Here is a 26,040-nt window from a genome sequence, read left to right as displayed (position 1 = left end):
AGCATTTTAGAAGGAAAAATCACTATTTGGTGGAGCTGTTAACAACTCATAGACATCTGAAATGTGACCCCGACTACACACTGCTTTTTAAAAGGCGTCAAAAGCCAAAAAGGTTGGAAACCACTGGTTTCATCTTTAACAATGTGTTGTATTTTAAAAGCTTGTTATATTATCCATTGTGTCAAATCTTCATCTGAAAAGTAACTAAAGCTGTCAAATAAATATAGTGGAGTAGAAAGTACAATATTTCCCTCTGAAATGTAGTGGAGTGAAAGTATAAAGTAGCTTCAAATGGAAATACTCAAGTAAAGTACAAGAACCTCAACACTGTGTTTAAGTAAAGGTAGTGGGGAGTCTTTCTTACTCAAGGACACTCTAGCAGGATGGACACTGAGGCTTGAACTCTGGTTGAAGCTCCTCCAGCTCACTGATGATGGATATTTGATTTGAATACTGAGTTTATCTTTACAGAGGAGTCAGCAGTGTAACAGCAGCCCCCCTGGTTAGATTATGTATCTTCCTCTGAGCTGTTGATGGGAAACCACCTGAGGATATCACCTGACTGTCTGTTGGTGTCGATTTGTCAAATCATTGTGATAATAAATGACTCTGGTCACATATATTCATGAAATTAAGAGAAATTAAGTAAAAATAAATCAATTGAAAATGTATTTAGTGTTATTGAACAGCCTCACTGCTTCCTGAATCAAAACAAAACTTTTAATGAGGCAGAATTCCTGAAAAATCCTTAAACTATGAAGCTCAAATAAACAGAAACATCTTAACTGGGTTTTCAGAAGCACTTTATTCATTTATAAAACCCTAATCTTTACAAGTTGTAGTCAAAATGAGATATTACACTCTCATTCACACAAATGTCCTCAATAATCACCAAACCACAGACACAGACTGTAATGACAGAATGGATCCTAAAGAAAATAACAAATAGGAGCCATAAAAAAACTTTGCGAGAAATTAAAGAGATATATATTTGAAAGAAAATATTCTAATCAAATAAACAGTTTACAACACAAGATTATGAAATCATTTTCAGCTTTAATCAATATGGTATCTATGACTGACTGTCACACGTTTAACCAAAAGCAACCTGCATTTAACAGCAGTCGAAGCACAAGAATGAAGCAGGAATGCAGGTAAACACAGTAAACAACAGGTTCAGGTACTTAAATCTCAGTATTCAATCATTTTTGCCTTTTGTTGTAAAACTTGTCAACATTTTTCTGTAGTTATACTGGATCTCACACTGAGAAATGCTTCATAAGACTGACTTCTTCAATCTAAAACATCTGGTTCATCACAAGTTCATGTCTAAATTGTGTTTTCACCTTTAAAAAACAACAGTTTGGGAGACTGTTAGTAGTATTATATATGTTTAGTTCAGTGAGCTAAGTTGATACAATAAAGTACTCACTGTCATCAGTTAGTAACTGGAACTTTAACAGATGATGATGATGATGATGATGATGATGATGATGAAAAAGTGTCTGAAACTGCAAAAAGAAAAACAATTTGATTTGATTTTATCATGAGAGACAAAACTGGACATAAGTGACAAATTACTAATGTCTGACTTTCTGTCAAGTTGTTCATATTGAGATTTTAATATTTCTCATAATTATGAAATATTTTTATATAATGTTGTCAAGTGACATCCAAGGAAAAAAGCAGATTAAAAATATCATTTTTTAATATTTAAAATACTTACTGTTAGCAGGTTTAAACCCTGAAATACAGAAAACAGTATTACACAGTTATTATTTATTCAATATTTATGAAAGAACACAAAGAGAAAACAGCAACATCTGTATCACTATTACAAGATATGTCAACTAATTATAAATCAAATACTTACACTTTATGGACCAGAAGTAAAATATATGTTGTTATAATATTATCACCAAAACAATAGCACAGATATGTATATTAAATACATCTATGAAGTTAAAAAAAAACCTTTATGATGAGTAAAAACATCTTTTGTTTCTCACCATTATTGTTCTTTTTCCAGAGGACGTATCCAACGATGGCGGCTAGCACGGCCACAAGTATGACAACAACTCCAATGACAACACCCACAGGGAGCCTGAAGAACCTGGAACCCAAACACAACATCCAACTTTATTTATCTCACTCTTTAATCACTAAATGGATCAGATTATATTTATTAACACAACTTAAGTCATATAAGTATTTGAAAGGAAGTCACAAGAACAAGACAAACATGCTGATGCTGAGTGTGTTTTAGTGAACTATCAGTGTTGGGAGTTAAAACCATAAAGCTTTACTATAATCTCATTAGTTTTAACAGAAACACAGACATGCAAAACATTACTATTTGAATGTTAGTAGTTCAATTACAATAATGGCCTGTTGAAAACTATGTTGCAGTGTTGAACATAAATATGCTTTTGTTATGGAATTTTCCATCAGGGGTTACATATTGGGTTACACTGGGTCCAGTATGGGCCTTGAGGTCACAGAGTAAACAACATCAAGTCTTACAGAGAGAGAAACTGCCTCTCCTTGGATATGCAGCTATATGTGATGTTTGGGATAAACATCTGGTTAAGAGTGAACCAGCGTTGTCCCGGTAACCAAGGTCAGGGAGATGGCTGGAGACTCTCTAGACAGCACGGATAGGTGAATGCATCGATTCCACGGCATAATCAAACATTAAAACCAGAGTGTGCTGACGGTGACCTGAGGATCCATGCAACGTGACCTGAACTAACACGGCTAAAGTGCAGTTCCTTGTTTAGAAACTAGTGAACCAATTAGACTGATTTTTCATATTGTAGGCTGATCTGTTGGGTTAAAGACTAAGAGTCAGACCTTCAGAAGGCAGAACAGGAAGAGACAGCATCTTTCTGCAGAACACCTTGATGTGCACTGTTTCAGTTCTCCGCTTGGCCAAGTGTTTCAATAAACTTTCTCAGCATTAAGACAGTCAGTTAGACTTGGACCAAATTAACAACCAGAGAAGAAATAAACTTTGTGATCAGGCAACATTTTACAGAACATAGAAACTGTACTGAAGAGGAAAACATACATAATTTAAAAGAATGTTGAATTTCATCTGATCATTTGGAAAAATTAAAGATTAAAAACTTCTCATGAATTCTTCTGGCGTCCAAAGAGACAAATGAAATCTAGATGACTTAAAAAACAGAGACAAACAACAAAAGAAACCACTGAAGGAGACAAAAAACCCATCTGTCACAAATAAACAAAATATAAATCAGATGAAAGTAAACTAAACTGTGTTTCCTACCTCCAGCACTTCTGATTCCAGTCTTACCTTCGTTAGTTCTGATCACAGCTTTGTCCAGTTTGGTGATGATGTCGTCCTTCACACCAGAGAGCTGAAACACACAGTCGTATTTCCTCCAGTCTTCAGGTTTGACTGATGAAAGGTCCAAGTCAGCACTCATCTGGAAGGATCCATCGTGGTTGGGGAGGATCTCTCCATTTTCCACGTCCTCATGAAACTCCTCTCCATCTTTCCTCCAGAACAGTGCGGCTCTTGGAGGGTAGAAACCTGTAGCGTGGCAGCTGACTGGAGAGGAGGGAGTCTTCTGGAGGAGAGACACTGAGGGAAGCTCTGGAGTGTAAAAACAAAAACAGTTTATAGTTTCTTTATTATTATTTACTTTATATTGGAATATATTACCATTCCTCTTTGATGTAATGTTTTTAAACGCTTTAGTAGCACTTATGTATACAGTATATATCGCATGCAAACAAACCTCATTAAAGTGTGATTGAGAAAAGGAGGGAGGGACAGAGGAGAAGAAAGACAGATGGAGAGAGGTGAGAAGTGAGAGACTAGATAACAAAGAGAGGAGGAGGAGAAAAAGAGTGGTGATAAATGTGTGAGAGAGTGACAGAGAGAAAATGGGGTAAAGGTGGAGGGAGGCAGAGAGATGAAGAGAGGTGAGAGAGAAAATGAAAGAGAAATGTGTGTAAACTGAGACACAGTGGCTCTCTGTATGTTGGTTCATATTTATTGTAATGTTACTGTAAGTTAGAAACAGAGGAGGCTTATTAACATTGTTGTGTCCATGAAACTACATCAGGTCATGTGACTCTACCTGTTCTCATCAGAGAGCTCTTCCCGTAGTTCACGTACTTCTTTATCCAGTCAGGACACTCCTGGGTGAGGTAATGTTTGAACTGTACTGTCTGAGCTCTGTTATGATCCCACTTGTGTTTGGTGATGACAGCTTGTGGTTTTGGAGCGATCCATGTCTCTGTCCTCAGGTCCAATACTATGAAGTCTTCTCCATCATAACCTAACTGAATGAAACCATTAACCTCTCCAGTCTCATCGTCCCATTCACAGCCATACATCACCTGGTAAATGTGGATACCTGAGAGAGAGACAGAGACACAGACTGCAGTAAACCAGAGTGAGATCTCAGCACAGTCAGCTATCATCAGATCTTCACCACAGAGACACACTGATCCACACACACCAAAACAGAAGATCTACACCTTCTGCTGTTATTGGCTGGATGGAAACAACTCACAGCCAATCATCATCTGGACAGTGTGGACCACTCAGAGAGAGACAGAAAGGCAGAGACTGCTGGGAAACAGGGTCCATTTCCTGTCTTTACCACAGAGACACACTGCCTCCACTGAGACCAACACACACTTTATCTACACTGTTGAAGCTGGTGTGGCCTGGGTTGATTTCTCAGTACCTAGAGAGAGTTGTGCACCTCCCCATAACACCTCTCATGCAGAGGATTAGTAGACAGTACAGCGGAAGTTGATTGGATGAACTGTATTATCCATTCAAAACGTGCCTGAGACATCCTGCACTAAGTCTGGAACATACATACAAAGTTCTCATGCGTGAGGAACGGGAATAGAGCTTAACTCTCTAAACTTTTTCAATTCATTCTCTATGGTAGGTCTTATGACTACGGGTGTAATCGCACCTCTGACTACAGTGTGGGTTGCAATGGCAGAATGGTGCTGTCTGTATTTCCGCTTGTTGAATCCATATGCAGAAGAAGCGATGTTGTTTATAAGGTATTTTTATATATGTCTGAAAGTGCCTGAGACATCCTGCACTAAGTCTTGAATGTACATGCCAAGTTTCATTCACAGTAACGTTACACAGTTCAACAGGAGAACTCAAGTCTCTTAAAAGTTTTCGAGTCATTATCACTACAGATGTAATCCCACCTCCGACCACAAAGTGGGTTGCAATAGCAGAGTGGCGCTGTCCGTATTTCTGTTTGTTGACTCCACGAGCAGAAGAAGAAGAAAATCAACTTTATCAATGTTATTTATGAGCTATTTTTTATATATTTCTCAAGAACGGCTCATCCAAACAACTTCACACATCGACATTACACTTCCTCGTTTCTCCAGCAATCCACCCGCCTGGTATGAAGTAGATCAGATGAACAGTTCACAAGATATGTGAAGGACAAACCCACATACATACATACATGCAGACAGACACTCAGAGATTCCTTGCTTTTGATGTTAGTTCTGTCATATGGGGACCCAGCAAAAGCAGCCTGTGTCCCATTTAAAGTCCTGCACCGTAGTTTAAGAAACCAGGTGGTAATGTTCCTCTATCAGCTGTGTGTTGTAAAACTGTTGTGATAAACAGGTTTCTACACTGTGGGCAGTTCAGTAGATTATTCTGATCTAATCTAGTGGAGATAAAGTGTTAATAATCTCTGTTGGTTATTATGGGATGGACAGAAACACTGGATCAGTGCAGTATAGCAGCATCCAGGAGTCTCAGTCTCAGTAATGTGTGTTTTAATCTGTTTCAGTGTGTGTGAGTGTAAAACTCCATATAAAACAGTGTTGATGGAGGAATGATTGTGTGTGTGTTCACATTTGTTTAATACTATACAACAAACAGGGTGAAAGCATAAACAATATTTTATCAGTAAACATTGAAACACAAACAAACCTCCAGTTTGGTTGAAGCGCTGCTTTGCAGTTTCAATGTTGGCTTTGAAGCTCGGCTGGTTACCCACACAGATCTGAGTGTTCCTCTCCCAGTAATGTGGATCATCTGCTGTGACTCTGCTCATCCAGTCTTGTTTGGGTTCATTTCTCTTGGTGTTGCTGTCACAGTAACTTATCTGAGCTTCATCAACCATCCCAACAGACACATACTCTGGGAAGTTTGGGACTTGAGAGGACCCAGTGTAGAAATACTTCAGAGAGTGAGTCACTGTAAGAAAAAGTTCATGTCATCATTTCAGTTTTCTCAATTACAGTTTTATAAATAACTTTTACATAAAATAAAAATATTTTCCTGTGCACAGAATCAACTGGAGCTACAGTACATCCTCCTGATAATCTCTGTTGTGCAGTTATTAATTAATTAATTAATTAATTAATTATGTTTTTAACAACATATTTATTCTGAAATAAAATATTAAACCAGTCAATTATTTAGACATCAGATCATTCACATGTCTGACTTTCATTAATAGATGCATTTTGTTTTTGTTTTTTCATATATATATTTTTTTTAGTGTGAAGTAAAACTCCAGTTTAGTTTCCAGTTAGTGGAGATGTTGACCTGACAAACTATATACCAGTCCCTCCAGGATTCCACTGAGTTTTGTTTTTTTTTTTTTTTGGTAATTATATTTTATTATTATTTTTGCAGCAGTTTTTCTCAAAAACTGTGATACAATTTGTGAAAAATTGTAATCAGCCAAAAAAACAAAATGTAAAACACATGACTGGAACCATAACTCCAAAAGTAATTATCAGGTTTTTTTATGCACTGTCTGATTATAAAATGTCTCCTGGTGCTTTTAAAGTTGTGTTTACATCACTAATGTTTGTAAAACAAGCCTGTATTTTCAATTATGATCATTTAAAGAAACACAAAAGCTGCTTCTTTTCTATGTTCAGTCAAATTATACATAATAAATATAAACAGTAGACTATACATGTCAATGCACCTGTGGTTCAGAGGTCAGAAATTACTGAATGGTTATTTATCTTATCTACTTTATTACAAAATAAAATTTAATGAACAGGAAGGTATTTCATCATTCCTATTCTTTTTGATATTAAAGATATTGCGTTCATCCATGAGCTTACATACAAAGCACAGTTTCAAGCTGCATTATCATCATATAACACAGCGCCCCTCTTATTGGTCGTTTGAGGACATTAACCTACATGTAAAGTGAGCTCTAAATATACCAGTACAATTTATGATTAATTAATGAACATGTTAGAAATTAATCTAAGTCTATCTCAATTATTCTACATGAACTAATCCAGAAACTCAGAAGAGAAGTTTAAAAAGTTGTTTAATTTGAACTTTGAACCAGCGATAAACGCAACATGCGCAAAAAGCTTCGCTTCTGACCAGTAGAAACTCAGAGTCATGGGAAACCAGACAAAATCAACAACTGAGTTAGCGGAAAGTGAAACTTAAGTTAGACAGACAGAAAACAAAGAGGAGCAAAAAAGATCAGGACAGAAAGTCTAAAGTAGCAAGTACAGCTATATTTAAGTGTACTTTAAAATGTGTTTTGTTGCATTTTAGTCATCATTTATTTAGTTTAGTCATCTAGCCAAACATTTATCAGGTTACTCAAAACAGGGATTAATCAACGCGTTGCACAGACAGGATTTAAAGTGAATTTTCAGATAATGAATTTTGACTTTTTAAACATTCCTATAATCTGCAAGGAAGTCAAAGAACTAAACATGTAATACTATGAAACAAACCTTAAATTCTTGTAGCCATCTCTACAGATATAAAGCCTTTTCTTTTACCATCAGCCGACTTAAAAAAAAAAAAAGAAAAACTTTTGACTCACCTGCCGCCGCGCTGTGTAGACCTACTACAAGGAGGGTGAGAAAAACCAAGATCTTCATCCTACATTAAGTTTCTTTATCCAGAGACTAACAAGCTGTGATTCCCTTACGAGACTCAGGGCTGAACTGAGGGTAGGACAGGTGGGGGCGCTCACTTCATCTTCCATCTGAACCAATGGGAATTTAGTAAACAAAGGGCTCTTCTCATTTCTCTATTTTGTGCCTCCTCGTCCCCTCTCTCCGTTGTCCTGCCTGTGACCCGGAAACTCATCTCAGCACGCAATGTTTACGGATGTCTCAATTCTTATATTGCATCTCGAGGAAAGAGGAGGCTTGCTGGAGGAGCTATGATGAGGATGCACAGGTGTATCCTTTGTGGAAGTTTTTCGGCACCCGTGACGTTTAAAAGAGGCGTGACACACATATGCACATATACAAACCATAAAATATATAAAGGCTACACATGTGCGTGTGCATGTTAAATACAATTTAACAATGTATGACATCCGTACATCTTTGTCACATTATGACACGTTGTGATTTGAATTAAAAGTAAATATACAAGTTGTCATGAACACTGTGATGCTCATCTGACAGAAATTATAAAATACAGCGGTAGACTGTAACAAAACAATGGACAGATGATGCAGCTGTGCCACACTTCATATTTAACTGACGTCGCTTTAGAATGACGGCTCCGAAACAATTATGTCTCATTTTGTTAAATGCCTGTTGCCTCGACTCCTCTCTCCTCCTGTCTCTTCCTCGCCTCCTCCGCTCGCGTCTCAGGTGGGAGGGATTAAAACGCGAGGAGAGGAGGCGAGGATGTACAAACTGAGAAATGTGAAGAGGGGAAAGAAAGATCAGCACCGAGAGAGGCCACAAGACGTTTATGCACACTATGTGATGATAATCATAATAATCCCATGTGGTCTAAATGTGACTTAATCCAATTATTTGGTTGGTTTGGTTTTTCAAAACACAATGATGTATAATTGCGGCAGTTATGTTATGTTTTTTCCTGACTTTATTTGCACTTATTTACATCATTATTAAAAACAATACAGTAAGAATATCTTCACCCTAAAATGTTTACAATTTATAGAAGTCCTTTACAGATAATTGATTGAATTATTGAACACAGATTAACTGATTGAAAAAATACAATTCAATCAGTCAAAAAGTCACGACAATTTGATGGCAGTGGTGGAAGAAGTACTCAAATTACTTTACTCAAGTAAAAGTAGTATTACAACAATGTCAAAATTCTCCAGGATTAAAAAAGTCCTGCAATTGAAATTCTACTTAAGTAAAAGTACAAAAGCATTATCAGCAAAATGTCCTTAAAGTATCTTAAGTAAAAGGCCCCTGTGAGTATATATATATATTTATATTGATGAGGTACACGAACATGCTACGGCAAGAGGGAGCCAGGACGACAGGTCAGAGGATCATCCTCCCCACACTCCGAGATTGGGTACCAAGCCCCAACAAGCCCTTACGACCTTAACACAAGGGCAACTGACCTAAGAATGACTATCATGACTAAACTGGACACCTGGCACCCCCGTAGCTGATTACCAAGGCTAAGTGACAAAGTACCCTCTGAAAGTCTGCTAGGATGTGAATGCAGCACTACTAGGACCGTAACTGAGACCAATCAGCTGATATACACCACAGCAACAGTGATCCTGGAGATACTTGGCTACAAGATGAACACCATAAGCCACAAAGAGCATCACCCCCCATGGAGAAGGAAGCTGGAGGCCAAGATCAAGGCAACACAGAGAGAAGTTAGTCAACTCTCAGAGCTACAGAAAGGTGTGGGGACGAAAGGGATACCCAGGAAGTACAACAAGCTGTCTACACCTGAGGCACTGGAGACTGCCAGGCAAAGGCTCACAGCTCTGGCTACCCGCCTGAAGAGATACACAGTAGAAGCAGAAGCCAGGAGAGTAAATAGGATGTTCTCCACCGAACCATCGAAAGTGTACTCTCAGTGGCAAGGTAATAGATCCTCCCAGGGCTGAGACTGAACAATACTGGAAGAGCATAAGGAGGCATCACATAACACCAATGCTCAGTGGTTAGTGGATCTAAGAGCAGACCATAGCAATCTCCCAGAACAAGATCTAGTAACTATTACAATGGCAGACATCCAAGAACGAGTATCAGGTATGAAGAGCTGGACTGCACCGGGCCCGGACATGACCCACGCCTACTGGCTAAAGAAACTGACTGCACTCCATGAACACCTGGCAGCACAAATGAACCAACTGCTAATGGATGGGACGCACCCAGAGTGGTTAACCCAAGGGCGGACAGTCCTGATCATGAAGGACCCCCAGAATGGCACGATCCCATCCAACTACCAGCCAATAACCTGCCTCTGTACAACATGGAAGCTCCTGTCAGGCATCATAGCGGCTAAGATGAATAGGCACATGGCCCAATACATGAGCAGGGCCCAGAAAGGAATTGGTAGTAATACCAGGGTTGCTAAGCACCAGCTACTGGTCGATAGAGCAGTCACCCAAGACTGCAAGACCAGGCAGACCAACCTGTGCACCGCCTGGATTGACTACAAGAAGGCCTATGACTCAATGCCACACACATGGATACTGGAATGCTTGGAAATGTACAACATCAACAGTACACTAAGAGCCTTCATCAAGAACTCAATGGGGATGTGGAAAACGACTCTAGAGGCCAACTCAAAGCCAATTGCACAAATCACCATCAAGTGTGTCATATACTAAGGTGATGCACTATCCCCGCTGCTGTTCTGCATAGGCCTGAACCACCTCAGCCAGATCATCTCAAAGAGTGGCTACATCAGAATGTCATTCGGACTAGATAAGTGTGGTTGGATGGTATCGAAGAGAGCGAAGATGATCAGAATGGAGGGGGTTGAACTACCAGAAGGCAGCATTGCAGATGTTCAGGACAGCTACAAATATCTCGGGATCCCGCAGGCAAATGGGAACCTTGAGGTGGCCGCAAGGAAGTCAGCCAAATACCTACACAGAGTAAGGCATGTCCTGAAAAGTCAGCTGAATGGGAAGAACAAGATACGGGCCATCAACACGTACGACCTGCCAGTCATCAGATTCCCCGCCGGTATAATAAGCTGGCCAAAGGAGGAGATAGAGGCCACTGATATCAAGACAAGAAAGCTCCTCACAATGCATGGAGGGTTTCACCCCACGTCCAGCACCCTGAGACTGTACACTAAGCGGAACGAGGGAGGCTGAGGACTGGTGAGCGTCAGAGCCACTGTCCAGGACAAAACAACCAATATCCAGGAATACATCAGGAATATGGCCCCCAAAGATGAACTGTTAAGTTAATACCTCAGGCAGCAGAAACCCAATGATGCAGAGGAGGAGGAGGAGGTACCATCATGGAGGGACAAGCCCCTGCACGGCATATACCACCAACAGATAGAAGAAGTGGCTGATATCAAGAAATCCTACCAGTGGCTGGAAAAGGCTGGACTGAAGAACAACACAGAAGCACTAATCATGGCAGCACAAGAACAGGCACTCTGTCTACCATACCAGACAGGACCCCAGGTGCAGGCTGTTCAAAGATGCTCCTGAGACAGTTCAGCACATAATAGCAGGGTGTAAGATGCAGGCAGGAACAGCGTACATGGAACGCCATAACCAAGTGGCTGGCATAGTGTACAGGAACATCTACACTGAGTATGGGTTGGAGGTCCCAAGGTCACAATGGAAGACACCTTCTAAGGTGGTTGAGAATGACCAAGCCAAGCAGTTCTAGGAACAGCTAAGATACTGCGCAGAACCCTCAAACTCACAGCAGGCCTCTGGTAGAGGACCCGAGCTTGAGGAAGACACACCACCACCCCCCCATGGGAAGGGGATGAGAGGGAGAGGGATTTTATATATATATATATATAATAGAGTACATATTATTATTATTATTTGAATAATTTTATCTCTCATAAAACAAATAAGAGTCTCAAACTGTTAGGCTATTTAAATAGAACGATCGGAGAAGTTTAGAGAGGAGAAATGAAGGTTACTATATTGTAACCCTAGTTCTAGTACTTAATTCTAGTACTATGGTTTCTCTAAAACCATATTTCCTCGTTTCCTCTCTCCTCGCATCTTTTCCTTCCATCTTTAGTGGGAGGAACTAAGACGCAAAGAGAAGACGCAAGAGAGGAAACGTGGATGCAATTAAGGGAACTGAGATGCAGCTACTGAGGCTTGAACTCTGGTTGAAGCTCTTCCAGCTCACTAATGATGGAACCTTGAGTTGAATACTGAGTTTACCTTTACAGAGGAGTCAGCAGTGTAACAGCAGCCCCTCTGGTTAGATTATGTATCTTCCTCTGAGCTGTTGATGGGAAACCACCTGAGGATATCACCCAACTTTCTGTTGGTGTCAATCTGTCAAATCATTGTGATAATAAATGACTCTGGTCACATGTATTCATGAAATAAGAAGAAATTAAGTAAAAATTAAATCCATTGAAAATGTATTTAGTGTTATTGAACAGCCTCACTGCTTCCTGAATTAAAACAAAACCTTTAACAAGGCAGAATTCCTGAAAATCCTTAAACTATGAAGCTCAAATAAACAGATAAGTCTTAACTGTGTTTTCAGAGGCACTTTATTCATTTATAAAACCCTAATCTGTACAAGTTGTAGTAAAAATTAGATATTACACTCTCATTCACACAAATGTCCTCAATAATCACCAAACCAAAGACACAGACTGTAATGACAGAATGGATCCTAAAGAAAAATGAACAATGACAAATACATTTGAGAGAAATTAAAGAAAAAAATTCCTTTGAATGAAATTGTTCTAATCAAAAAACAGTTTACAACACAAGATTATGAAATATTTTTCAGCTTTAATCAATTTAGTATCTACATATAATATCTGACTGGTGTAATTTCTAAGTGAATATCAAAATCCAGGTCAGTATGTAAAACTTTATAATAAAAACAAAAAAGAAGGTAATTCTGAAGTAAACACCCACACAAACAGCTGTACAGATTAGAAATCATTTACACACCATCATAGAGAGATTTGACCTGCTGCACAATGACATGACACTCTGACATCCAACAAGAACTGTGTTAAACCAAAGTCTGCTTCAATTAAAGTCTTTTATAAACTCACCTGTGACAAAAGGAAAATCATTTAGTCAAGTGTTCATAGTTGAGTATAAATTCAAACACAAGATCCTGTTTATGGACATTAAGAATCAAACATGATGTGACTCTGTGCTCTTTCTTGTTTCTCTCCTCATGTCTTTGGTCTCTGGAAGCTGCTGCAGTGATCCCTCTCCACAAAACATCTGCACAAACAGCTGGACAGCTGCATCAGTTCTCTCCAGATGTTTTTTACTCACACAGCAGAGGAAAGTGATGCTTCTAGCTATGAGTGTCACATTTTTAAGAAAAAACAACCTGCATTTAACAGCAGTCGCAGGAATGAAGCAGGAATGCAGGTAAACACAGTAAACAACAGGTTCAGGTTCTTCAATATCAGTATTCAATAAAATAACTTTTTTGAAATTTTGCCTTTTGTTGTAAATCAGAAGCAGATATTCTGTGACAAAGAATATTGTTTGAGGGCAGAGTCATTTACTGAAGTTCATCATCCTCTTCTAATGTTCACTGGTCTGTCAAGACGGATAAACAGACAAACAAGGTGGAATATTGAATCTGTTAGTGTTCGTACAATGCAGCCTGTTTCATTTCATTTAATATGAGATATTTCTGGGTAAAAAGGTTATTGGTTGAATTTGTTTTTCACACATCAGAGTTATAATAAAAACACAAAGTCAACATTTTTCTGTAGTTATACTGGATCTCACAATGAGAAATGCTTCATAAGACTGACTTCTTCAATCTAAAATATCTGGTTCATCACAAGTTCATGTCTAAATTGTGTTTTCACCTTTAAAAAAACAGCAGTTTGGGAGACTGTTAGTAATATTATATATGTTTAGTTCAGTGAGATAAGTTGACACAATGAAGCACTCACTGTCATCAGTTAGGAACTGGAACTTTAACAGATGATGAAGATGAAGATGAAAAAGTGTCTGACGCTGAAAAAAGAAAAAAAATGATTTGAAAAGAAGAAAAGAAGAGTTTTATCATGAGAGATAAACTGGACATGAGTTACGAATTACTAACATCTGACTTTCTGTCAGTTGACATTTTAATATTTCTCATAATTTTTATATATTTTTATATTATAATGTCAAGAAACATCCAAATAGCAGATAAACAAGGATAGACAAAGCAGATTAAAAATATCATTTTTTAATATTAAAATACTTACTGTTAGCAGGTTTAAACCCTGAAATATAGAAAACAGTATTACAGTTATTATTTATTCAGAATTTATGAAAGAGCACAAAGAGAAAACAGCAACATCTGTATCACTATTACAAGATATGTCAACTAATTGTACATCAAATATTTTAAAACTTCATGGACTTTGTATCATCAGAAATAAAATATATGATATTATAACAATATTAACACCAAAACAATAGCAGAGATATGTATATTAAATACATCTGTGAAGTAAAAAAGGGATTTATGATGAGTAAAACCATCTATTATTTCTCACCATTATTGTTCTTATTCCAGAGGACGTATCCAACGATGGCGGCTACCAGGAGCAGCAGCACGACAACAACTCCAATGACAACATCGACAGGGAACTCTGAAGAACCTGGAGCCCAAACACAACATTCAACTTTATTTATCTCACTCTTTAATTATTAAATGGATCTGATTATATTTATTAACACAACTTTATTCATTTGAGTATTTGAAAAAGTTCATAAGAATACCACAAACAAAAAAGATGCTGAAAATGTATTTAAATGTGTGTAAATATCTATCTAATAAAATAACGGTGCCTTCGACTGCTGTAATATCACTTGCATGAGGGGAAAACATAAATAAAGATGTTAGAGGAGGCTTGATGCTCTGGCATGTGGAAATATCCTTCGTGCCACACGCACCACGTAAAGATGAGAATAAAAGCAGAAAATCTAAGTTGTGTCCAGGTCAGAATCACCTGTCAGTGACAGAAAAGTCAACAAGCAACATGTCAAAGTACTTGATCAGAAAACACGCTCACATCAAACTCAAGTAAATAATAACTAACATGATTACTTTCGTTATTGAGTAATCTGTTAATTCTCATTATACTTTTAGGAGAGTATTGATTGATTAGTAATGAAATAGTTTTTCTGAGTAACTTTCCCACATTGACATGCAGTTCTGGTTTTCTTACCTTTCCTGATACTTTCATACAGATAAAAACTGTCTGGTTGCATTAACGGCTGAACGATCAGTTAGACTTGAACCAAATTAACAACCAGAGAAGAAATAAACTTTGTGATCAAATAACATTTTACAGAACATAGAAACTGTACTGAAGAGGAAAACATACATATTTTAAAAGAATGTTTAATTTCATCTGATCATTTGGAAAAATTAAAGATTAAAAACTTCTCATGAATTCTTCTGATGTCCAAAGAGACAAATGAAATCTAGATGACTTAAAAACAGAGACAAATAAAAAAAGAAATTACTAAAGGAGACAAACAACCTCATCCATCACAAATAAACAAAATATAAAACAGATGAAAGTAAACTTAATATTTTTCCTACTTCCATCACTTCTGATTCCAGTCTTGCCAAAATTCGTCTGAATTGCTCTTTTGTCCAGTTTGGTGATGATGTCGTCCTTCACACCAGAGAGCTGAAACACACATTCGTACTTCCTCCAGTCTTCAGGTGTGACTGATGAAAGGTTCAGGTCAGCACTCATCTGGAAGGATCCATCGTGGTTGGGGAGGATCTCTCCACGTTCCACGTTCTCATCAAGCTCCTCTCCATCTTTCCTCCAGAACATTTCAGCTCTGTGAGGGTAGAAACCTGTAGCGAAGCAGCTGACTGGAGAGGAGGGAGTCTTCTGGAGGAGAGACACTGAGGGAAGGTCTGGAGTGTAAAGACAAAGAGAGTTTATAGTTTCTTTATTATTATTTACTGTATATTAATATTATTCTGGTTTGGTGTAATGTATTTAAATGCATTAGTAATATTTATATACAGTATGTATACGATGCAAATAAACCTCATTGAATTGTGACTGAGAAAAGAAGGGAGGGACAGAGGATAAGAAAGACAGATGAAGAGAAGTAAGGAGAGAGAGACTAGAAACTACATCAGGTCATGTGATTCTACCTGTTCTCAGCAGAGAGCTCTTCCAATAGTCCAAATACTTCTTCAGCCAGTCAACGCAAATCTGGGTGAGATAATGTTTGAACTGTGCGATTTCAGCTTTTTTACTATCCCACTTGTGTTTGGTGATGACAGCCTGTGGTTTTGGAGCGACCCATGTCTCTGTCTTCAGGTCCAATACTATGAAGTCTTCTCCATCATAACCATCCTGTGCAAAACCATTAACCACTCCTGTGTCATCGTCCCATTCACAGCCGTACATCCTCTGGACAATATGGACACCTGAGAGAGAGGCAGAGACACAGACTGCAGTAAACCAGAGTGAGATCTCAGCACAGTCAGCTATCATCAGTTGATATCACATCTTCACCACAGAGACACACTGATCCACACACACCAAAACAGAAGATCTACACCTTCTGCTGTTATTGGCTGGATGGAAACAACTCACAGCCAATCATCATCTGGACAGTGTGGACGACTCAGAGAGAGACAGTGAGGCAGAGACTGCTGGGAAACAGAGTCCATTTCCTGTCTTTACTACAGAGACACACTGCCTCCACTGAGATCAACACAGTTTATCGACACTGTTGAAGGTGATGTGGCTTCATGTGAGCTGCAGGAAAACACACACACTGAAGTGTGTGTGTTTTCACACACTTGACAAATACACACAGATTAAACCTGATCCTGAACCTTATGGACTTGATGAAACACAGGATTTGAGTTCTTTTCTGTGATATGAAAATATCAACTTATGTCTTTCTCCACAGGTGATTTGGACCATTAGGAAGAGATGAGCCACTAGGCCCACTGACACGCACCCTTCCCATTTAGTGGTGTAAAGGGACAACTGTAGGACCAATAGTGTATTCATCTATGCGCGTCCTATGCAGTCAGTTGTTTGGTGATTTTAACATCCATGTTGACAACCCCTAGGACAGAGGGGCTAAAGAACTGTGTTATGTTCTTGATAACTATGGACTGACCCAGCATGTGACAGAGCCCACACACAACAAGGGGCACACTCCGGACTTAATCGTTTCTAAGGGTCTGAACATTTCTAAGGTTGTGGTGACTGATTTGCTCTCTGATCACTCCTGGGTTTTCTTTGAGAGTGCTATCTCTGTGCACACAAATGTTCAAACAGAAGTAACCAAAAAACGGTATATCACTGAAAACACCATATTCAGGCCCTCTCTTCCACACCTGCCCTCTCTTGGGTCTCAGTCAATGAGCTTGTAGATAATTTCAGTTCTAAAATTACAAATGTTATTAATGCTATTGCACCCATTAAGGTGAAGGTTGTCTCTGGTAAGAAAAGATCTCCATGGAGAAATGCCATGCTGGTCAAAATGGAAAAAAGAAAGTGTTATTGAGTTAAGAGAGTGTTGAAAAGCTGAACGCAGGTGGCAAAAAACAAATCTCCAGGTTCATTATGACATCTATAAAGAGAGACTTCACATTTGTAATTTGGTACTGAGAAATGCAAGGTGGTCCTTCTTTTCTGACATCATTGCCTAAAACAATAATAACGCACTTGCCTTGTTTGCTACTGTCAACAGGCACAAACCCTCCTATGTCAGTTGCCCCTGAACTTCTATCCACCAAGGCTTGCAATGAATTTGCCTTCTTCTACACTGACAAAACTCAGAAAATAAGACAAGCAGTCAGTGCCTCCATATCAGGTGCAGGATATGTGTTGTCCCTATGTCCACTTAAAATCAATTTGAGGAGTATGACACAATTCCATCCGATCAACCACAAAAACCTGGAGGACATTATAAAACATCTGAAATCCTCCTCTTGCTGCCTTGATATTCTACCTACAGGCTTTTTCAAAATTGTTTCAAATTGCATGGCCTCAGATCTTCTACAGAACACATCTCTTCTCTCAGGTGTCTTCCCACAGGCCCTGAAAACTGCCGTCATCAAGCCACTCTTAAAAAAGAACAATCTAGATACTTCACTAATGAGCAACTATAGGCCTATATCAAACCTCCCGTTTTTAAGTAAAATCATTGAAAAAGCTGTTTTTCAACAGCTGAACAACTTTGTGGCAATAAACAACCATCTTGATGTCTTCCAGTCAGGATTTCGACCACACCACAGCACTGAGACTGCTCTTGTTAAGGTCTTCAGTGACATACACCTGAACACTGACAGTGGCAAAATTACAGTATTAGTATTACTGGATCTCAGTGCAGCGTTTGACATGGTTGACCACAGCATATTACTAGACAGACTGGAAAACTGTGTGGGACTTTCTGGCACAGTACTGAACTGGTTTGAATCCTACTTAGAGGACAGGGACTACTTTGTGTCTATAGGTAATTACAAATCTGAGTGGACAAAAATGACATGCAGAGTTCCCCAAGGCTCCATTCTGGGGCCTCTTCTGTTCAACATCTACATGCTCCCACTAGCTCAGATTATGGAGAACAACAAAATATGTTACCACAGTTATGCAGATGACATATAAATTTACATAACCATATCACCAGGGGACTATGGTCCAATACAGGCACTGCGTAAGTGCATTGACCAAATCAACGATTGGATGTGCCAGAATTTTCTTCAATTAAACAAAGACAAAACTGAAATAACAGTTTTTGGAGCCAAGGAAGAACGATTAAAAGTTAGCACTCAGCTACTATCACCTAAAGAATACATCAAGAACTAAAGGACTTATGTCTCAGCAGGATTTGGAACTACTTGTCCATGCATTTATCTTCAGTAGACTTGACTACTGTAACACTGTCTTCACAGGTCTCCCTAAAAAATTGATCAGACAGCTGCAGCTGATTCAGAACGCTGCTGCTCGAGTCCTCACTAAGACCAAAAAAGTGGATCATATAACTCCAGTTCTCAGATCATTACATTGGCTTCCTGTCTGTCAAGTAATTGATTTTAAAATACTGCTGTTGGTTTATAAAGCACTAAATGGTTTAGGGCCAAAATACATTTCTGATCTGCTGCTACATTATGACCATCCAGACCTCTCAGGTCATCTGACAGAGGCTTGTTTTCTGTCCCCAGAGTCAAAACTAAACATGGAGAAGCAACGTTCAGTTTTTATGCTCCACATATCTGGAACAAACTCCCAGAAAACTGCAGGTCTGCTGCAACTCTCAGTTCTTTCAAATCAGAGCTGAAGACTTCTCTGTTTGCCGCTGCCTTTTATTAAACCAAATTTGAGGGTTAATATTTTACACTGCACTGTAACTTTTATTCTCCTGTTTTATCTGTCTTATTCTTTTTTAGCTTCTTTTTATTTCCAAATTTAACACTTTTTAATTGTATTTAAATGTATTTTTCCTTGTGTTGCTTTTATATTCTGTCTTGAGGCCTTTTATGCTCTGTGTAAAGCACTTTGAATTGCCTTGTTGTTGAAATGTGCTATACAAATAAACGGGAGTTAGTTTTTTTTGTTTGTTTGTTTTTTAATGAAATTAAAATGATGTAAAATGGTGTAATTATTGTAACTCTGTAATATTAACCATGCCATGTGCTTTGAAAAAAATGTTTTGTATAATATTATTGTCATGTTCTTTGTAAAATGCTCACCTGTGAAATACCTTGAAAAAATGAAGATGGTGATAATTAGTCATGTGACCCAGATATATTTATCACACCTGTGAGTATTCATGTAATTTTGCTGAACGAACCTGAAGAAGCTGAAAAAGATTTTATTAGGAGCATTGTTTGCTCCTAATAAAATCTCAGTAAAGTCATTTCAGTGTGGTGATAATAATCTCTGTTGGTTACTATGGGATGGACAAAAACATTGTATCAGTGCAGTATAGCAGCACCCAGGATTCTCAGTAATGTGTTTTTCAGTGTGTGTTAGTGAGAAGCCTCCATAAAAACAGTTGAATAAAACAGTGTTGATGGAGGGATGGTTGTGTGTGTATGTGTGTGTGTGTGTGTGTGTGTGTGTGTGTGTGTGTGTGTGTGTGTGTGTACAAAAGACAGGATGAAAGCATAAACAACATTTTATCAGTAAACAGTGAAACATGAACAAACCTCCAGTTTGGTTGAAGCGCTGCTTTGCAGTTTCAATGTTGGCTTTGAAGGCCGGCTGGGTACCCAAAAAATTCCCAGTCTCCCTCTCCCAGTACTGTGGATCATCTGCTGTGACTTTGCTCATCCAGTCCTGTTTGGGTTCTGCTTTCATGGTGTTGCTGTCATAGTAATCAATCTGAATATCATCAACCATCCCAAGAACCACATACTCTGGAAAGTTTGGGACTTGAGAGGACCCAGTGAAGAAATACTTCAGAGAGTGAGTCACTGTAAGAAAAAGTTAATGTCATCATTTCAGTTTTCTCAGTTAGTTTTATAAATAGCTTTTACATAAAATTAAATTATTTTCCTGTGCACAGAATCAAAAAGAGCTACATCCTGCTGATAATCTCTGCTGTACAGTCAATAAATAAACAAATTGATAGGCAGAAATTTTCTTAGTTTCCAGTTAGTGGAGACGTTTATTCTTCAGGATGTATCATTAGTAGCGTCTGCTCCTTATTACTAAATTAGTTTGAAATGTGAAACCACAAACCTGTGACAAACTATATATGAGTTCCTCCAGGATTTCACTGAGTTTTTTTATGATTATTATTGTGGCCAAAAATGCTTGATTTTTCAGTGGCTTTTCTCAAAAATTGAGATAAAACTTGCAATGTTTTATTTTCTCTTTTTGCGGTAAAATTGTGGGAATTAGGAAAAATTGCAAGCGATTTTTTAAAAAATTACTACTAATGAAGAGTCATATGTGATCACTTCCTGTGTGCTGCAATGATACAAGTTACCAAGACACAAAATGCGACAATTGGTCCAAATCACAAGTCTGTTGATTTCATGGATGTATCATAAATCCTATTGCAATCTTCTTATATCGATTTTGACTTTTTCATGTTGAAAAGTTGCGGTAATTTAGCTAAATTTCAAGCTCTTGCAAATATTGCAGAGATTTCTTAAAGTTGCAGTGCGGGATTTCTGACTCCCCCTTCTGGCAGTGAGAGTAACGGGGGGCGCTCAGCTCTGATTGCCTGGCACAGGCACGCAGCACGCTTTCATGCACACCTGAATGACAGGCACAGAGAGAGAGAGTAAAAATGGATTTGTTTTGACAGTCCACCGGCCCACCAGGATTTGTCCCAGTATGCCCAATGACCAGTGGTTACACCACTGGCCATAACCTACTTTTACAGTTGTAAAACAGTGAAGAAATTGTTCTTAGCATCACACAACCCCCTTGAAATGACTCGTTTCACTGTCAGAATTTGATCCATTCGGTCCAGTTACATTTGGAAAGAGAAGAAGAGCCACACGATTAACGGCCAAACGGCCAGCGCAGGAATGTCGCCCCCGACATGAGATTTAAAAACTCCATATACTGTGAAATACAGAGATTTGTTTGGCGGTGATAGGCTTAATCAGCATTGTGTGATCACAATTTCCTGGAGGGACTAATTATAATTATAATTATATTATAATTATATTAAAAGATTATAATTTTATTTTCTATATTCAGCTCATTAAAACATTTTGTATTTGATTATACTACGTCCATCATGGTCTTTATACTGTAAACTGTGAATGATGACAACTTAGGTTTCTTCTTCCTGACGTTTTAAGCACGTCTCCTTATACAGTTTAGAAGTGGGTTGTTTAGCTGTTTTCTATTGCTATTGTCATTTTTCATGATTAAATAATAATTAATTTTTTCTGATGTTGTTGACATGTTTTAATACAACCATCAAGAAAAAAATCAGACCCTGTCCTTGTGTATCTCACTTTTATATATTTTGATTTATGTAAAATGATAAATTATATTCAAGTTTCACTTCCAGGATCTTAATAACAAATATTTTGTGTAAAACCAAATCTTCTGAGCTGCATGACAATGACAGAAAAATGTTTGTGGACACAGCTCTATATTTAAGAAAGTTCTCTTTGGGATATTTTACTCTGGTGTACTCATTATGTATTGTTTCTATTAGTATCAGTTTATACTGAATTAAAAAGCAAATTATTCATTAATGCAAATATCCAACATGAACTGATCATTATTCACTCTTAGTCCTGATTCCAAAAATTTATTCCAGTTTCAACAGAATAAACTTTCTACAAGTGTCTGTAAGTTTTCATGATCCTCCTCTGTCCTCTGTAATTTATGTACTAAGATGTGTATGTTCTGAGAAGTATCCCTTCAAATCTTTTTTGATTAATCGATTAATATGTTTTATTAAATAATAATAACTTTGTTTATATAGCACCTTTCAAAAACAAAGTTGCAAAGTGCTTTACAATAAAAATAGATAATGCAAGTAAATAAGATCCAAAGATAAAGACATAGACAAGATACAAAAAATTAAATTACACAACAAATACCATCAGTTAAGAAAAAGCCATACGGTAAAAGTGAGTCTTAAGAAGAGATTTAAAAGATGACACTGAGTTTGCCTGCTTGAGATCTCCAAACAGGGAGATCCACTGCTGAAAGGCCCAAACAACAAAGGCCCGGCCCCCTCTAATGACAAGTCGAGAGTTTGGAACCATCAGTAGGGCCCTGCTGGAGGATCTCAAACAGCAAACAGTATCATAAGGAGCTAGCAGTTCACAAATATAGCAACAAAACAAGCAATAACAAGCAATTAATATCAATTCTAAAACTCACAGGTAACCAGTGAAGGGCAACAAGGATTGGTGTGATATAGTCGCTTCTCTTAGTAGGCATTAAAAGCCTGACAGCAGTGTTTTGTACCAACTACAGACTTTGTATGTTATGCCTGCTGATACCAGAATAAGATGCACTCCAGTAATCAAGTCTGGAGGAGATAAAAGCATGGATGACCTTTTCTAAGTCTGTGGATGAAAGGAATGATCTGATTTTGGTTAGCTGTCTCAATTGGGCAAAGCAGGATTGCAGCACTTTGGTCACCTGAGCATCAAAAGACAAAACAGAGTCAAAAATAACCCCTAGGTTGTGGGCCTCCTTACGAACATTATTAGATAAGGCACCCTAGTGTTCGGACTGGAGGGGGTAATTATAATGTCTTCTGTTTTGGAATCATTCAACTGCAAGAAGTTTTTGGACATCCAATTTTTAATTTCAGTGAGGCAGGACATAATACATGAAACATCAGTGGTACCGGCCTTTAATGGGACATACAATTGGGTGTCATCTGCATAGCGATGGAAATCAATGCTAGGTCTACGCATGATTTGCCCCAGGGGTAGCAGGTAAATGGGGAATAAGAGGGGACCCAAGAAAGACTCCTGGGGGACCCCACAAAAGAGAGGTGCACAAGAGGAGGAGGCATCTCCGAGCTTTACAGAGAAAACCTGTTTGACAGATAAAAGTTGAATCAATCCAGTTCTACATCACTGATGCCAACATAGTATTTCAGACGACTGATTAAGAAATTATGGTCCACAGTGTCAAATGCTGAGCTGAGGTCAAGGAGAATAAAAATGAAATACAGGCCTGTGTCGGCTGCAAGCAGAAGGTCATTGGTGACCTTGAACAGAGCAATCTCAGTGCTATGTAGGGAGCTGAGGGCAGATTGGAATTTTTTAATTATTTGATTGTTGTTCATAAAAGAGATCAGTTGCGTGGAGACAATTTTTTCTAAAATCTTTGATAAAAAAGCAGCTTGGAGATGGGTCTAAAATTACTTAAAACTGAGGGATCTAAAGAGGGCTTCTTTAAAGGGGGGTAAACATTGGTATGTTTTAAGTAGGAGGGGAAAATACCAGTGGAGGGAGCAGTTAATAATGGCTAAAATATCAGGACCAACCATCTGAAATACAGCTGTTAAAAACCAAGTGGGAATACAGTCTGAAGGGCAGGTGGATGATTTTGAGAGTGCAACAGTGCGTTCCAGGGTCGACAGAGAGATTTCATTGAAGTGGGTTTAAGCTGAAAGTGGGCAGGAGTCAACATCAAGTTCACTGAATACATTGTCAAAGTGCTTCCGAATTTCTACTATTTTGTTGTTAAAGTAATCAAGAAAATCCTCGCATCTCTCTGGGGAAGATTCAAGTGGCTGGCTAATCGAGGGACCAATAACAGAACTGACAGTTTTAAAAGGGATTCTGGGATTATGATGCTGTTTCACAATGAGTTCTGAAAAATAAGTGTTACACTGAGTTTATCTTTCCGTTTTCATTCCTGCATTGTCTCTAAGATCCTTACGTCTTCATTTAACCATGGCAGAGAAGAAGGTCTCAGCTATGGAATCTAAAATATTACAAGCTCCTCCACAGTGGGGGCATGGTGTTCATTGGCAGGCCTATTAAAAAGTAAGTTTGAGGCAGTGAAGGTTTGGCAAGAGCAAGGAACAGAGAGTGTATTTAAGGGGCGGGAGCGAATCAGTGTGGTGGGTTTGGAGTTAAAATGTCATTAAATAGTGAAATATGTCCATTTCAAGTTCCCAGGTCCCTCAGTAACATTTTCAAATGTTTAGCTTTGTCCAACCAAAAGTCAAAAACTAAAAAGCAATCGCTTTAACGACTATTTGATACCAAATTACAGATTAAGACATAATATTCTAACAAAAAATTTACAAAACTCAGTATTAAGTCATTTTGAACATGGGATCTACAAGTTTATATTTGAGTTGTTGAACAAAATAAAAGATGAATTTCAGTAATTTAGTTTACAGACATTAGTGAATGATATTAAATATTGTGCCACCAAAGCAGGAAGTTGTTTGGCTTCAGTAGCATCAATATCTATGAAAACATCGCCATCATGACTCATGTTGGTATGGTTAGAAATAAAAACCCCAAAACCTTCTCAGTAGCCTGTAGATGTTAATTATACACACTTAAGATGAAATGTAGTGACGTCCTCAAGACTGTAGAAAAGGGTTTAATACATTTACATCGTTGACTCATACATGAGTCGATGACTGATATCACTAAATTTACGGTTGCACACTGACTGAGGATGTGATTTTCATTGTTGTCGTTTGTTTGGAACATAAATGTGTAAGTTTTAATAGAAAACATGACGTCATGGACAACCTAAAGACTAAAAGAAGCACGTGCAACTATATTAAAGTGTAGTTTAAAAATAGTTTTGTTGCATCTTTGTTATGTTTTCCATATTTTCTTTATTTATCTGAGTGTGTGTTGGACTATTTTTTGCTGCGTTATTGTGCTGCCATTTTGTTCAGAACGTGCTCGGACCGAAACGATAAAATATTATGAAATGAAATAATGGCCCTGATCAAAGATAGTGAAAGAAAAATACACGTTTTAATAGCAAGGAAGTCAGGGAACTCAACATCTAATACTATGAAACAAACCTTAAATTTGTATAGTCATGTCTACAGATATAAAGCCTTTTCTTTTACCATAAACTGACTTAAAAAAAAACAAAAAAACAAAAAAACTAAATCACCTGCCGCCGCGCTGTGTAGACCCAGGAGGGTCACAAAAAGCAAGATCTTCATTGTGACCTGCTGTCGCTACAACTCTGATGTACAGTCAACTAAGAAGTTTCTTTTTCCAGATACAGACAGACTGTGCTTCCTCTGTGAGCATCAAGGCTGAACGGAGGGTGGGACAGGAAGGGGCGCTCACTTCAGTCTCCATCTGAGCCAATGGGAATTTAGTATGAGTGTCAATGTCACTTAAATCTGGGTTAAACTGACGCAGTGAGGTTATTAATGTAAAGTGAAAGTAAAATGTGCTTGTTTTATGCCATGTTAGAGGGTGGAGAGGCATGCTGGACTTTATTTTGGGTTTCTCAGCTTTGTCAGTGCATGGAAGTCATATATAACATAACATTATTATGTACTGACTTTCTGGGAGGTCAGAGGTCACTGTCAGCTACAGATCAGCACTCTGGAGCTTGTGGGGTTGCAGTAATGTGCTATTCTTGTTTTGTTCTGTGTGGATGTCCTGAGGTTGACAACAGTC

General features: G+C 38.2%; 2 protein-coding genes and 1 long non-coding RNA gene across 10 annotated transcripts in view; 1 reads left to right on the top strand and 2 right to left on the bottom strand.

Annotated features, from left to right (window-relative positions):
• The window catches only part of LOC122969373 (H-2 class I histocompatibility antigen, Q9 alpha chain-like), a 49,357-nt gene that overhangs the window by 6,498 nt on the left and 16,819 nt on the right, over positions 1-26,040 (bottom strand). For 2 of the 5 annotated variants that reach the window (XM_044334996.1, XM_044335000.1), the window contains exons 7-8: positions 13,883-13,946; positions 12,476-13,517 (exon numbers count right to left, since the gene is read on the bottom strand). In XM_044334996.1, the coding sequence (XP_044190931.1) occupies positions 13,888-13,946 (59 nt within the window). In that variant the 3' untranslated portion in view covers positions 12,476-13,517; positions 13,883-13,887. Of the gene's footprint in view, positions 1-1,432; positions 1,455-12,475; positions 13,518-13,882; positions 13,947-16,189; positions 16,317-26,040 lie in introns of those variants that run through there. The other 3 variants (XR_006399007.1, XM_044334997.1, XM_044334999.1) reach the window with 3 other exon arrangements.
• LOC122969372 (major histocompatibility complex class I-related gene protein-like) lies at positions 787-25,586 on the bottom strand. 4 transcript variants are annotated; one of them, XR_006399005.1, is made up of 7 exons: positions 7,851-8,024; positions 5,966-6,232; positions 4,113-4,391; positions 3,293-3,622; positions 2,010-2,113; positions 1,727-1,744; positions 787-1,511 (listed from the first exon to the last, which is right to left on the bottom strand). XR_006399005.1 is itself a non-coding variant. In XM_044334994.1 (7 exons), exons 1-7 carry the CDS (start codon positions 25,569-25,571, stop codon positions 1,438-1,440), a joined length of 1,125 nt encoding a protein of 374 aa, XP_044190929.1. In that variant the 5' UTR covers positions 25,572-25,586; the 3' UTR covers positions 787-1,437. The 4 variants fall into 4 exon arrangements, 2 of the variants coding, with proteins under 2 accessions (XP_044190929.1, XP_044190930.1); XR_006399006.1 differs by having other exon boundaries at positions 3,320-3,622; positions 7,851-8,017; XM_044334994.1 differs by lacking the exons at positions 1,727-1,744; positions 2,010-2,113; positions 3,293-3,622; ... (1 more) ...; positions 5,966-6,232; positions 7,851-8,024 and adding exons at positions 14,183-14,200; positions 14,477-14,581; positions 15,532-15,861; ... (1 more) ...; positions 20,131-20,397; positions 25,520-25,586.
• LOC122969397 lies at positions 13,459-14,551 on the top strand. Its single transcript, XR_006399010.1, has 2 exons — positions 13,459-13,546; positions 14,497-14,551. It is a non-coding gene; the product is annotated as an uncharacterized LOC122969397 (long non-coding RNA).

This window comes from Thunnus albacares, chromosome 19 (genome assembly GCF_914725855.1).
Source record: "Thunnus albacares chromosome 19, fThuAlb1.1, whole genome shotgun sequence".
Taxonomy (NCBI): Eukaryota; Metazoa; Chordata; class Actinopteri; order Scombriformes; family Scombridae; genus Thunnus; species Thunnus albacares.
Note: the sequence above shows the minus strand (reverse complement) of the source record. Positions and strands in the feature narration are given on the sequence as shown.

Bases quoted from the DNA above. Each gene is read 5' to 3' on its own strand.
- LOC122969372 (XM_044334994.1), bottom strand. From the start codon at position 25,571: ATGAAGATCTTGCTTTTTGTGACCCTCCTGGGTCTACACAGCGCGGCG. The intron at 15,862-16,107 runs GTAGAATCACAT...TTTACACTCCAG, and splicing joins GAGCTCTCTGCTGAGAACAG to ACCTTCCCTCAGTGTCTCTC. The intron at 14,582-15,531 runs GTAGGAAAAATA...TTTGGGCTCCAG, and splicing joins TGGAATCAGAAGTGATGGAA to GTTCTTCAGAGTTCCCTGTC.